This window comes from Physella acuta, unplaced genomic scaffold (assembly GCF_028476545.2).
Source record: "Physella acuta isolate Inbredline_101_S28 unplaced genomic scaffold, ASM2847654v3 ptg000780l, whole genome shotgun sequence".
In the NCBI taxonomy this organism is placed as follows: domain Eukaryota; kingdom Metazoa; phylum Mollusca; class Gastropoda; family Physidae; genus Physella; species Physella acuta.
In genome coordinates this window covers 1-12,878 of record NW_026732298.1, presented here as the reverse complement: position 1 = coordinate 12,878, position 12,878 = coordinate 1, and the positions used below count along the sequence as shown (strand labels likewise).

The 12,878-nt window shown below is 32.3% G+C and overlaps 1 protein-coding gene across 1 annotated transcript; it reads right to left on the bottom strand.

The window, feature by feature from the left end:
* Nucleotides 1–9,119: 9,119 nt before the first annotated feature.
* On the bottom strand, nt 9,120–9,641 carry LOC131950791 (uncharacterized protein C9orf85 homolog). Its single transcript, XM_059312973.1, has one exon. The coding sequence runs from the start codon at nt 9,639–9,641 to the stop codon at nt 9,120–9,122; it is 522 nt and encodes a 173-aa protein (XP_059168956.1).
* Between the last annotated feature and the right edge of the window lie 3,237 nt (nt 9,642–12,878).

The following is a 12,878-nucleotide window of genomic DNA, read 5'->3' as shown; positions in this document are numbered from 1 at the left end:
TCAAGCCGTACAGTTTGAGTTTGTCTGTCACTATAATCGGGGTGTCATATTTTGTCTTACCTATACGTTTCCTAGAATTGTGTATTACTCTACATTGATTTATCCACCACTGCCTATCCTGTATTTAGTAAATGTCTATATTATAGACTTCATTTCTTTCTCTGTCTGCTCGAACGTATACGTATATAACAACTTGTTATACACTGAAACAACAATTAATAACACAATGCTATCAATGCACCGACAACAATCAAACTCAAATTAAACGATACTCTGTACATGTGGTTTTTTTTGTTCAATGTATGTATCAATATCGTGATATTTCTGATTAGGTAATTGTGTATGTTCCTTTCTGTGATATTGCATTGTTGGTCAACATGAATTAACTTGTGTTGGAATGGTTCTATTTTGGCAATCTAGGATGTAAATAGAATTGTATAGCCGGTGTTTAAACAATACATAGATGTATACATGTTGGTTAAAATCGGGTCAGTCTGGGATTTCTGATTAAATGATATATAAGATAAGTGTTCATGGCACTGTTCAAACAGGAAACATTACTTCGAAGTGGCTACACGAATAGGGTTCTGGCGGTTGTGAAGTTTGTTATATGATTCACTAAATCAGGAAATTCATATAATCGCTGCTAGTGATTGTATAAATATTGATCAATCAGACTGTATCACATGTCTTCTGAATGTGTAACACATATCTCAACTGTGTTTAAATTATAACGACATAGCCATTTTAAATAGTAAGCAAAGACACATATTCCGTTTTTTTTTTTTTATCATTTAAAAAAAATCATATAATTTTATAACATATTTGTTTTGACAAATACAACGTTATGTCTCTTTTATTTGAATAATTTCTGATGCATTTAAGTACTTGATTGTCAATTAAACAGGCACATATTTCCCTTGCAAATTTCAAAATACGAATTAGTTATGTGTAAATACTAATATGCTTTTGTGAACTAAAATAAAAATATGTACATTGCAGTAAACCTAATCTACTATACACATTTAAAATGAATTTAAAAAGAAAATATTTAACCAAGTAGCATTTGCACTTGCTACTTTGGGAGCGGGTCAGATGCAGTTTAATATAAAGTTGCGTGTGAGTTCAATATGGAAGACCATATGTTGATACAATCCTCAATCAAGGTATTGAAACTGTCATTTCAAGCTATCACGACATTGGTCTGTGTAGTAGAGTGTTTAATTGCCTCATTTAAATTATCGGCGTCTTGGCTAAGATCAAAGTGCACTATATCACACGGGTTCTTAGCTGTTGCCGCAGTTTTTCCTAACGTTAGTCAGGTACCCATCTGAGCTGGGTGGACATAAGGACGTCCTACATATATGACATAATGTTTGGTTAACTTATTTGTCAGTTCTGCTACATTGAAACATCCATGTGGTCAACTAGCTAGTTGTTTGCAAAATATACATTGATGATATTAGTTTGTTTCATATAAACAATAAACCTCGGCTAACTTATCTGAATCAAATGTTACAAGAGGTAGCACGTGAAATGTGTGAGTCGCTATTGAGTTCGTTCATCACTTCCCCCTTCTGTTGACACACGGCTGTCCCTACGATGCAGGAAGGTAAACAACAATACCATGTATTTCATTTAGCAAAAACGTTCATTCTTATTTCTGGTTTGTAGAAATCAGGCGAAATACACGTTAGTTGTATCGTTCACTTCAAGGTGTCGGGATGTGACAGTTACCAAAGAACAATTATGTTTGCGAATATTGTTATTTAATTGACGCAATATTAGTTTGATAAACATTTATTTATATTGAATAAAAAAAACATTTCAAGAGAAAAAAAATCAAAACAGCAGATAATTAACGTTTCTAGATTATAATGTAAATGTTGTTATTATAAAATAGCAATGAAACACCATATTTTTTGTATATTCTATTTTCTTCAAATTGTATGTTCAAACTGTCAAAAAAATATTTAAAAATTAAACTGCGTTTGTTAACAAATTTTCACAATTAAGTATGTGGCCAACATTGCGATGTTTTTAATAAAAAAAACGGTTGAAATTTAACATGTAGGCCTACGTGCAACATTAACCTAAGTAGACAATTTGTTTTCATGCAGAAACAGGAATTTGAAAATATTTATTATGTTGTAATGCTACATTTAAAAAAAAACTATCGTCCTGTTTCGCTTTACAATTACTACAAATATATGATATAATCATGACATGTAGTCATATATATCTTTTTTTTTAACTTTGTAATAGGTTTTGATTGCTGATGTTTTTAATGAGGTTTTTTTTTTTTAATTAAATCTCTAATGTTTATGTGCTTGTTTTATAAAGTGGGTTGCTAAAGCTATATTTTGGTAATATGTATCTTATTAGCACTGTCCTAATGGTTGCACTGTAATGTGTATACCTGTCCAGTGTTTGTGTTATTCTGTCGGTCAGTCTTGTCCTTGTGAAGCCTTCCAGTTGGAGTTTGTTTCTCACTATAATTGGGTTGTTTTATTTTGTCGCTTTTCTACATTTTCTGGAATGTTTGATTTATCCAGAGTGATTGTGCATTCACTGTCTATCTCATTTTAATTATTTATTTATTTATTTTTTTTTTTTTTTGTTTTATTTTTTTTTTTAAATTTTAAATGCTTTTATTTTCAATTTTAAAACAAATACAATAACATACCACTCCGTTTGGGTGGATATTTACAAGGTAGTTACATTGATGTACATAGTATATAATATACATACATATATATATATATATATATATATATATATATATATATATATATATATATATATATATATATATATATATATATATATATATATATATATATATATATATATATATATATATATATATATATATATATATATATATATATATATATATTAATACTTTTATTTGCAATTAAAACAAGTACATCAACATCACATTTTTTAACATAACTTTGAACATTAAATGAAAACGAAAGGTTTTGCAAATGTACATAATGAATATTTACATGATGTCATGTATTTGATTATAAAAAACTGCAAAGGATGACAGTAAAAGGGGTGAGGGTCAAATGAAAGTGTCAGACGTCTGGGTGGGGAGAGGTTCTAGTATTAAACTCAGGAAAATAATGAAAGCGACTTATTGATAATTGTGATACATAGTCGAATGTCTTTAAAAAGAGTAAACAAACTCAATAAAGTTTTCAATGAACGGGTAAAAAATGAAAATTTACAAAAAAAAACAAACATTTACCAAAACATTTTATACTTTCTTACAACAAAATATTTTGTATACATTTACAACTATATTATTGTTTTTAAATATGTGATTATTTCAATGCAATACACGGCTTGTAATATAAACGTTATGCTAATCATCTCCCTTATAATGTTAAAATGTTAGAATGGGAAGTAATTAAAAACTGTATTTTTATTGGACAGTTGCATATAAGACTTTACATTGAGACATAGTCACACTGATGCAGACAGTTTAATAGAAGACTTTACATTGTGAAATAATCACTTTCTTGGCGTTTCATATTAATGGAATAATCACTGAAGTTGACTTTAACATTGGCGATGAAACCAAAACTAAACATATTTTTAAAAATATTGGGATATCACATCTTATTTTACCAAAACCATCCCTCAAAATTACAATAAACAGCAGTTTATTTTAGATGTGTTCTTCGTAAATCTTAATAGAGCTCGAATTTCTTGACAATGGAAAATAAAAGTTAAAACTAATTTTCTAGTTTCTACTGCAAAAACGTGTTTTCTTTTTTTTTTTAAGAACTACACATATTAACTTTTTGAAAACTAAAACTGGCTTTTGTAAAAAAACAATGTTCTTAATATTATCAATTCGGTATAGCAATTTAGCTACCTGTTATTTCTCTTAACATCATTAATGAAAAGGGATAAAAAGCTAATTTTAAATACTGATTGTTAATATTTTAGTACTCTTTATTTTCGTTTATACTTTGTATATAATATTACCGTTACGTTGAAAGTAACATTAACCTAAACAAAACATTTTCTTCATGCAGAAATTGGATATAAGCATGTCTTGTTTAGAGCAAATCATATTTTTTCTCAATATGTCAGTGTGCATAATAGGGCTAACATATAACACACTTAAATGGTTATTGCAATTTTTTAGTGCCATTTGAACAAGGAGAACAGTTCGGATTTGTCTCGCAATATTTCTTAGACGCAACATATGTATGTGAAACACAACTTTTTATAAAAGCAATAGCCCATAGACATAGTGTCGACCTGACCTAGTGGCGTAGCTGAGGGAGGACATGAGGGCGCCAAGCCGCGATGGGGGCGCCAACTAGAGTAGAAATGACATGCATTGAACAATAATGAGATAGACAGCCATTTGGCTTTTCGGAAATATTGAAAATTTTTCCCACATCAATTGTGTAACACAAAATTAAAACTGACAAATGTTGATACCGATATTTACATCTCAAGTGAAGGGGTGGGGGTGTCAAGAAATGGGCATGTCACCCCGTGTGTCGATACGCCACTTGGCAGACGACACAATCCATTAACAAATCGATTTCACAGAAGGAAAACAAAAATGTATAATATATTTTATTTTTAATATTGTCCTGTTCTGCTTTAAAATTATCATGTATACACAATCTGACAGTTTAACTACACAAGAAGAAAACACAACCAAAACTGCCAAAACCACAGTAAAAATAAATAAATAAATACAAATTTTAAAAAATACCGACGACTCATCCAAATATACTGAAACGAGTCAAACCTACAGCACTCAACCAACCTAAGATTAATTTTACATATCTACTCACATACTAGAAATTATGTAAGCACTATTAGAATCAGTCCATTCATATTTTGTAAACTTTCCCTGCTACAATATATCTATACCAAATAAGTAACCAATAATGCCCAACGACATTTTTTGTTCTAAGATGAAAAAACTGTTTCATTGAAAAGCAGCATTATAATGTGTCTGAACATTTTGTGCAGAGAGAAACAACAACATGTAGTCTAATTAATGTTAAGACAACACAAGGCACATGGGCAACAGCACGATACATGTAAACATTAGCCGTTTGATTTTTGCAAAGGTAACATTTACTCGATGAATAATCTTCATCAATATAAACACATTTTTTTAAACAGTCCCCCTAAAATATTCTGTTACTGTCACATCTGTTGTCGTTATAGACGATTCGAATGCTTACAGTTAAATAAAATATGGCTAACATTTAAGCTAGCATAACTGTTACAACTTTTATTATTGGTCGGATTATATGTATTCTATATTCATCAATATATTCAATAATGAATGTTTAATTGAACTTTTGAATCGCAACTTACAACTACGTCTACTGAGTTATGTGTTGCTGCCGATTAAACAAGGGCAGTGACCTAACCTAGTGTAAAGCGTATATCTTTTAGTTATTGCCTCCCTTAGACCAGTCTTTAAAGTTTATACTGTCGCTACATGGTTCCTAAGATCGTGTCCGTGTCTGTAGTACAGGTCTGTCACAGTCACCCATCGTCTCACGAGTTCGGCCTATCTGGTGATGTGAGTTGTCACGTCCGACTGACGTTGACTTTTATTTCTCCTTCACCACAGCGTTTCTTTCAAAGCTACACGAAAAGAAAAAAAATGACTTCATTGATTATAGAATAAATACATCTAATGCCACAAAAATAATGACGTTATCGATATTCAATAATAAAGACACCTACATTACTACCTAATGCATTTATTTAATCTTAAAAGTGTTCTGTATGTAGAGTGTTTCTTTCAGACTTTTTAAGGGGTGGGCGGACATTGACTAAAATATATTTTCTAAATAAATATTTTATCGTAATAGGGGGCTCCGTAGTCAACAACATTTCTAAAATATAATGAAAAAAATCATATATATTGTCTGTTTAATAAGAGGGGACGACGAGAAAGACAATGCAAAACGATTTTAGCAATGAATAAACAATATCCTCACTTGTCTTTCAAATATATACAAACGAACACTACTATTTTTATGTTTGTAATTACAGAAAAATTAAAAAATATAAAAAATTGCATGTCTACAGATTTGTATCATAATTAAAACAAAATAAGATTGCGAGCTTTTTTAACACAACAACTCTATTTCTGTTTCATTTGATTGTATCCCCCAATACATTTACCAAACCTGTTATGACTATTAGATAAGTGATTACGTCCCTTGCAAGCTTTCCAAAACAAAATAAACCGCGAGTGATCTCCCCTAAACATTCTCGAATATTCTTATATAACACTACGGTAGATGGCACATCGCGATATAGACATGATTATGAATTACTTAAACTTTTTAAGATAAAATAGAATCTCATAGAAAAATAAATGAGCACAAAGTGAACTCCAAACAATATGTGTATAATAGTTCGGAATATTAATAGTACTTTATAAATTCACATGCGTTTTTTTTTGGGAGATCGAAAATAGCGTAAATTACTACTTCCAGTCAACGGAAATTACTCAAAATTTAAAAGAAAACAGATAATAAGATATTTTACTTATATGTGAAATTTCGTTTATCTATCTAAAACAGTGCTCACATTATCCACTTCCGGTCACCGTAAATCGTTGAGAAGTTAATACTGAAATAAAAATTCGATAAAATACTTCATACATGGAATCTCATCAACCTAGCTGTAACGGTAAGCCAGACAGGCGCAGATTTAGCAGGCAACCTCCAAATGAATGAACTTCTTATTTTTAATGAAATAAAATTGTAGTTTACATTATAATTATTGTCCCGCCCTTCTAAAAGGCATGCTCTATTTCAGGAAAACCCCAACCAAATGCATGAACCAGACCAACATTTTACACAGATAGCCTTTGTGTGTATTTCCTCCTTCTTACCGCCATACACTCTCCCTTCAAATCCCGATGCCACTGTGTTTTCGTTTTTTTTTTCGGGAAGAACAGTTTGCTCCAGTAAACGTAATTAAAAACTCCCCAGTAAAACATGCAGTTATATATGTACAAAAGACAACATGATAAATGATACAAATTACAAGTCTGAGACATAAAAGAATATATATATATATATATATATATATATATATATATATATATATATATATATATATATATATATATATATATATTTCTTTTTTCCCCTTTTTTTTATTTTCTAGTATAGAGAAAGTCTTGTAATCGGAGAAAACATAGTTTTGCAATCTTGTCCGTATGTCTGTGAGTGAGTGTGTGTGTGTCTGTAAACACGATAACTTGAGTACCGTTACAGCTAGGTTGATGAAATTTCATATATAAGTGGTATTTCAAATTCAACAATTGCATTTGAAGCGAACCAGCATCAATTCCAAATAGCTCAAAGTTAATTTTATATGTTTTTGTGTTGAAAGAGTCTACTATGAACGTCAGAGTACTTGCATTTGTTTTGAATTGCTAAAATCTCTCAAAAATCCATCCTTCGTTATGCTTCATGTAATGCTGAAGCAATTCATTCTAATTGTTTTACTGGTTTCTAGTTTTTTGTTTCAGATTTTTCAAAATCAAGTAATTTACCGCTCTCCGTGTCTTCAACAAAAACAAAAGTATTTTTTTTTTCTAAACATCTACTTCTCAAGCAAGGCATAGGCTGAGTTTTCTTTTCCTTGCAGGTTTACATTTAGCTCGTTATTTTCTTCGTTATTTTTTTCGGGGTCGGCTTGGTCGAGTCGGTAAAGCTCATGGTTGCTAAACCGAAAATCCTCGAGTTCGAACCCCCGGGCAGATAAGGCTCGTTAGCTGGGGACAGCCACTCTTCTAGGAGAGACAACTCCAAAATTAAACAACTGCTGCCTTGTAGTTTGTTCTTGGTTGGACAAAGGCTATGGAAGCAAATCCAAAAAGAAAAGCAGGCTGAAATCGGAGTCAAAGGCCTCAATGGCGCATAACCAGTTGACACGTAACGCTTAATTGTGTTGGAGGCGTGGTCGAGTCGGCAAAAAGCTCATGGTTGATAAATTTGAACAAAGTCTCGTGCTCAAAGGCACTGGTAGATAATTCTCGATCCCCTTCAACACTAATAATTTAGAACGAAGAAGAAGAAGATGAAGAATGTTTCAATTCGGTATGAACAGTTAAATAGGAAGTTCATTGAAAATAGGGAGTACCTAAATATTATAATAGGATAGCGAGCGTTTAATGTGTATGTTTATGATTATATAATTCATTACCGAGTGTTATAGAACAATATTTTTATGAGTTTTGTAAAAAAAATTCAATAATCTCTCTCTCTCTCTCTCTCTCTCTCTCTCTCTCTCTATATATATATATATATATATATATATATATATATATATATATATATATATATATATATATATATATATATATATATCTTCTGGGAGACGCTAGAAAACAAGCTGTAAGCGTGCCTTGCAGTCCCCTCTCTTCTTCACTAGGCATAAATCAACCTCCCCCACCCCCACATGGTCTGTTGAGCTGTGGTTCACGCTATGTTTATACACATAGAGCCGGGTTTAGTGACTCCTATTAGGATCAGATAATTTAGTTTAAAACAATTTTAAACTTAGGGGAGGTAATTAAGAGGAGGTTGCTTTCACGGGGGGGGGGGGGGGTTAGGGTGGGGTAGGGGTTGGGGGAAATGAGGGTGGGCGGGGGGTTATTGTCCTTAACGACCAAATGATAGTATTTTAAAGCAAATATTTTCAGTGAGGGGGGGGGGTTAGGGTAGGGGTTGGGGGAAATGAGGGTGCGCGGGGGGGTTATCGTCCTTAACGACCAACTGATAGTATTTTAAAGCAAATATTTTCAGTGGCAGCATTGGTACTGTCGAATTCACAAATTATGATTTACTGAAAAGTAGAAAAAACAACTAAATAGCGGCGTATGATATGCCGCGGGTCGGCTCGTTATTAATATTTGCGCATGGAGTCGAAGAGCCGCATCTTGATATCAAAAGAGCCGCATGCGGCTCGAGAGCCGCAGGTTGCCGAACCCTGCCCAAACGGCAACATGTTGCCGACCCTCGGTTATGTCGATAATAAAAGTTTTTCTATAATTCTCATGTTTTATGACTGTATAGTTTTATTGTAAATAATAGCTAAAAATCTTCATCACTACTATCTTCATCATCTTCTTCTTCATTATCATCCAAATCATCTTTGAAAGCAGTTGCCCCATGAACATCTTCAGGATTCTCTCCCTTCTCAATATGTCGATATAAAGTTCTTGTCTGCCTTTCCTTTAAGTGCTGAACTTCAAATTTTAATTGCACTTCTTGGGCTTTCTTTTCTTCCTCACTCTGCCCCACCTGTATTATACTATCTTGTTTGGTATTATATTTAGCACAAACTTTAACTTGGGTTGCACAAGGCTGACACACTGTGTAATATGCTCTCTTCACAGTTTTCTTGTGACATCTGACACATGTAGCAGGCTGGGATAATGGTTTGTATTTTTTGTACTTTATTTTCAATTGAATTATATCCTTACAGCGAAGACAAATGCCTTCAAAATTCAAGTTGTTAATGAGTTTTGTTTTGTCAGATTTATCATGCATATCATTTTTGAAGGCTCTGTTATTCTGATATTTCTGTTTTCGTGTGCCACGTTGTGAGCTCATTTTTTTCCGTTCGATTGTCCTGCTGTTTCCTTTTATTTAGAATTGTGACAACACCATGTTGATAGATTACTGTGAAAACCTTTAGAAAATTCACCCAAGGCTATACGGAATAGAGAACATTGCATCAACAAAAATCTTCGGTTGTCTTGCCAAAAGTGTAAAACGTAATAATAATGTATGTAGTTTTGTAATTACATTGAATTTTTAAGACATTACACTAAAACACTTCTATGTGTTTATCACTATTCAAAATACTCTATTTTGTGTATTGATATGTTTTGTCACATAAAACGGTATTTCATTTTGTTATTTGATTTTGCTTTATCAAGCTAAGTGTGTATATTAATAAGGTAATTATTTCCCTTGCAAAATTTCTAAGCTAGAAAAATATCTGCAATATTCAAACAAAATAAAAATACAAGCGACATTGTATTTAATCATATGAAAACACTCACATTAGTTAAAAAGAAAATGTGTCACATGTAGGTCAATATAAAGCTTCGTGCGATTTCAATATGGCAGGTATTATGTTGACACAATCATTAATCAAGTTATTACAACTGGCATTTAAAGCAGACACTTCAATGGTCGGAGTAGTCGAGTGACTGAATGCACCGATTCTCTTCCCGACATTTTGACTACAATTAAAGCGTACTGTATGCTATGGGTTCTGAACGGAGGTTTTAGCTATGGGATCGAACTCGTAACTTTCGAGTGAGCAATTGTGGGATATAAAGGTCTAAATATATCTACACCATTTATACAAGTAGTTACTGATGTAATGTAATGTGTTTTAAAAGTAATCTGTTATTCTATTTTCCAAATTACTCGTACATATATTTTAAATATCCAGGCAATATGTGTGGCTATTTTGTATTCGTTTTTGAACTACTACTTTAATATTAACCTAAGATACTTGCTAAGCAAAATTCAAAATAATGTGTATAGGCAAATTATCAATTGCACACATTTTTAAAAAATAAATACATGTGGGATTAGATATTGTGATCGAGCAATATCCTAGCCTGGTGATATATATATAACTGGGGATGTAAATATAACTTAATTGATTTAGGCGGTATTTCCGCTGGTGTATCCATTTGCCTGATAATCTAAAGAAGGATAATTAAGAAAACTTGTTAACAAAAAGGTTTCAAGACTGGATACGAAATTGTCCTTCTTTGGCAATATGCGAGTTGAATAATGTTTTGATCTAAAACAGCTTTAAAAGAAATACCAATCAACTGTAAAAAACTGGCAAAAGTCTATCTATCTTTAATATGGTGTGCTGCTTGCTTGCTTTAATATCGTATTAATTATGTGTCTTGTGTAGTATTGTGCTAATGGGTGGTAGTGTGGCTCTAGTCTAATTATACCAATGCGTTCATGTCTGAAAGTGTTAATGCGTGTTCTAATGACATGTAGACCTAGACCTTTAATTATTTTATTTTTTTATTAGGGTTTGGTTGTTGATATTTTAAAAAATGTAATATCAAATGGGTTTTATTTGCATGTTTTATAAAGTGGGTTGCTATTGTGCTGTTACTGTAAAGATATGTTTTGGTAATAGTTATCTGTTAATTAGCGCTGCACTAATGGTTCTACTTCAATATGTATAGGTGTCCAGCTTCGTTGTAATTGTGTCCGTCAGTCTCGTCCACATGAAGCCGTACAGTTTGAGTTTGTCTGTACTATAATTTGGGTGTCGTGCTTTATCTTTCATCTCCGTTTCACGGAATTTTGGATTTCTCTGCATTTATTTAGCCTCCGCAGCCTATCCCGTATCCTGTAAATGTCTCTATGTTTGTCTTCATTTATTTATCTCTTCGTAGTTACACATTGGTGTCATCAGCGTATGCTATAATTTTCTTAGCTGACTGTTTGGTATTAACAATCCTTTAAAGCGGTCGTCCTGCCTGATACGTTCTAACATGGGCTCTATGCTAAGAATAAAATTTAAAAAATATGTTCATGGAACTGTGCAATATTTGTTTGTACGTACTAACACATGTCACCTCTCATTAGGTCAAGGTAAACAATAAATTATAATAGAGTGCAGTTATTCTGGTCAAAAAGCATATTTTTCACAATGGGGTCAAACTGACACCATAGTACAAAAAGGTAATTTTGTGTAAGGTACCAGAGCAGGGTTAAATAAAGTGTTTCTAGCCCCCTGATACAACTTACGATCATTACAATTGGTATATGTTGTTGATACATGAACACGAGCTGTAGAAGTCAAGTTTGAAGCGGGTCACATATGTGATATCTATATGCCTATAACTGAGATCTAGTAACATTAAAGGATTTGTTGTCTACTATTATTGTTTATAATGTACAGTGTTTATAATATACTATGTTTAACGTATACATGCATTCCAGGCCATAAGCCCCGTGCATACAATTGTCAAATAGTCGTCAGATCTCATTATGACGTGTGGTCATTACAGTTGCTTTACTTGCTATGGAAGTTTTAATGTTACTTTATTCGGTAAAATTATCGTTTCTACCACTGACATGCGCAAAGCATTTGCTTTAGTAAATTAGTATTAAACAGCTACCTCCCTTTCAAATGATCTAATTCGAAATTAGACGTGTGTGGACAGGGGTGGGGGATACTAAAATCTAATATTGTTATGACGTCATAAATTGATGAACCCTTATGTAGTAACACAAATCTACCTACAATTCAATAAATAACTCTTTGTATTTATACAATTAAAATAACCGTTTAACAATTTAGTCCATTTCATGTTATGTCATAAAACAAAAGACTAGTCCTGAATAACATGATCTGACATGATTTATGTAATATATTGGAAAATCTACCATCTAAGCATAGTATGAGTATATAGAGTTAGCTGCCATCTGCACTCACTCATCGGAACTCCCGATTTCATTAGGCGCTATGCAATGACCAGTTTCACACAGAAACAAGCAAAAGTACCGTAGACTTTCATAGCTTTTCTATTATATTATGTATGAGTCATTGTGTATACCTACGTATATAATTTGAGATATATTCAAATTTAGGTGGACAAAAAACTCCTTGCGCTGCCCCCCCCCCCCTTTTTTTACAATCATTTGCCGCTGCTTGCACTCCATTAACAGTCTGCTTCAAGCTAATTAATCATATTAATAATGAACTTTTTTTTCTGTAAATTATGCAATAGATTTACAGAGTATATGTAAAAATGAAGTATTTCGATTGTCATTGGATTTAAAAATAAAAGCATT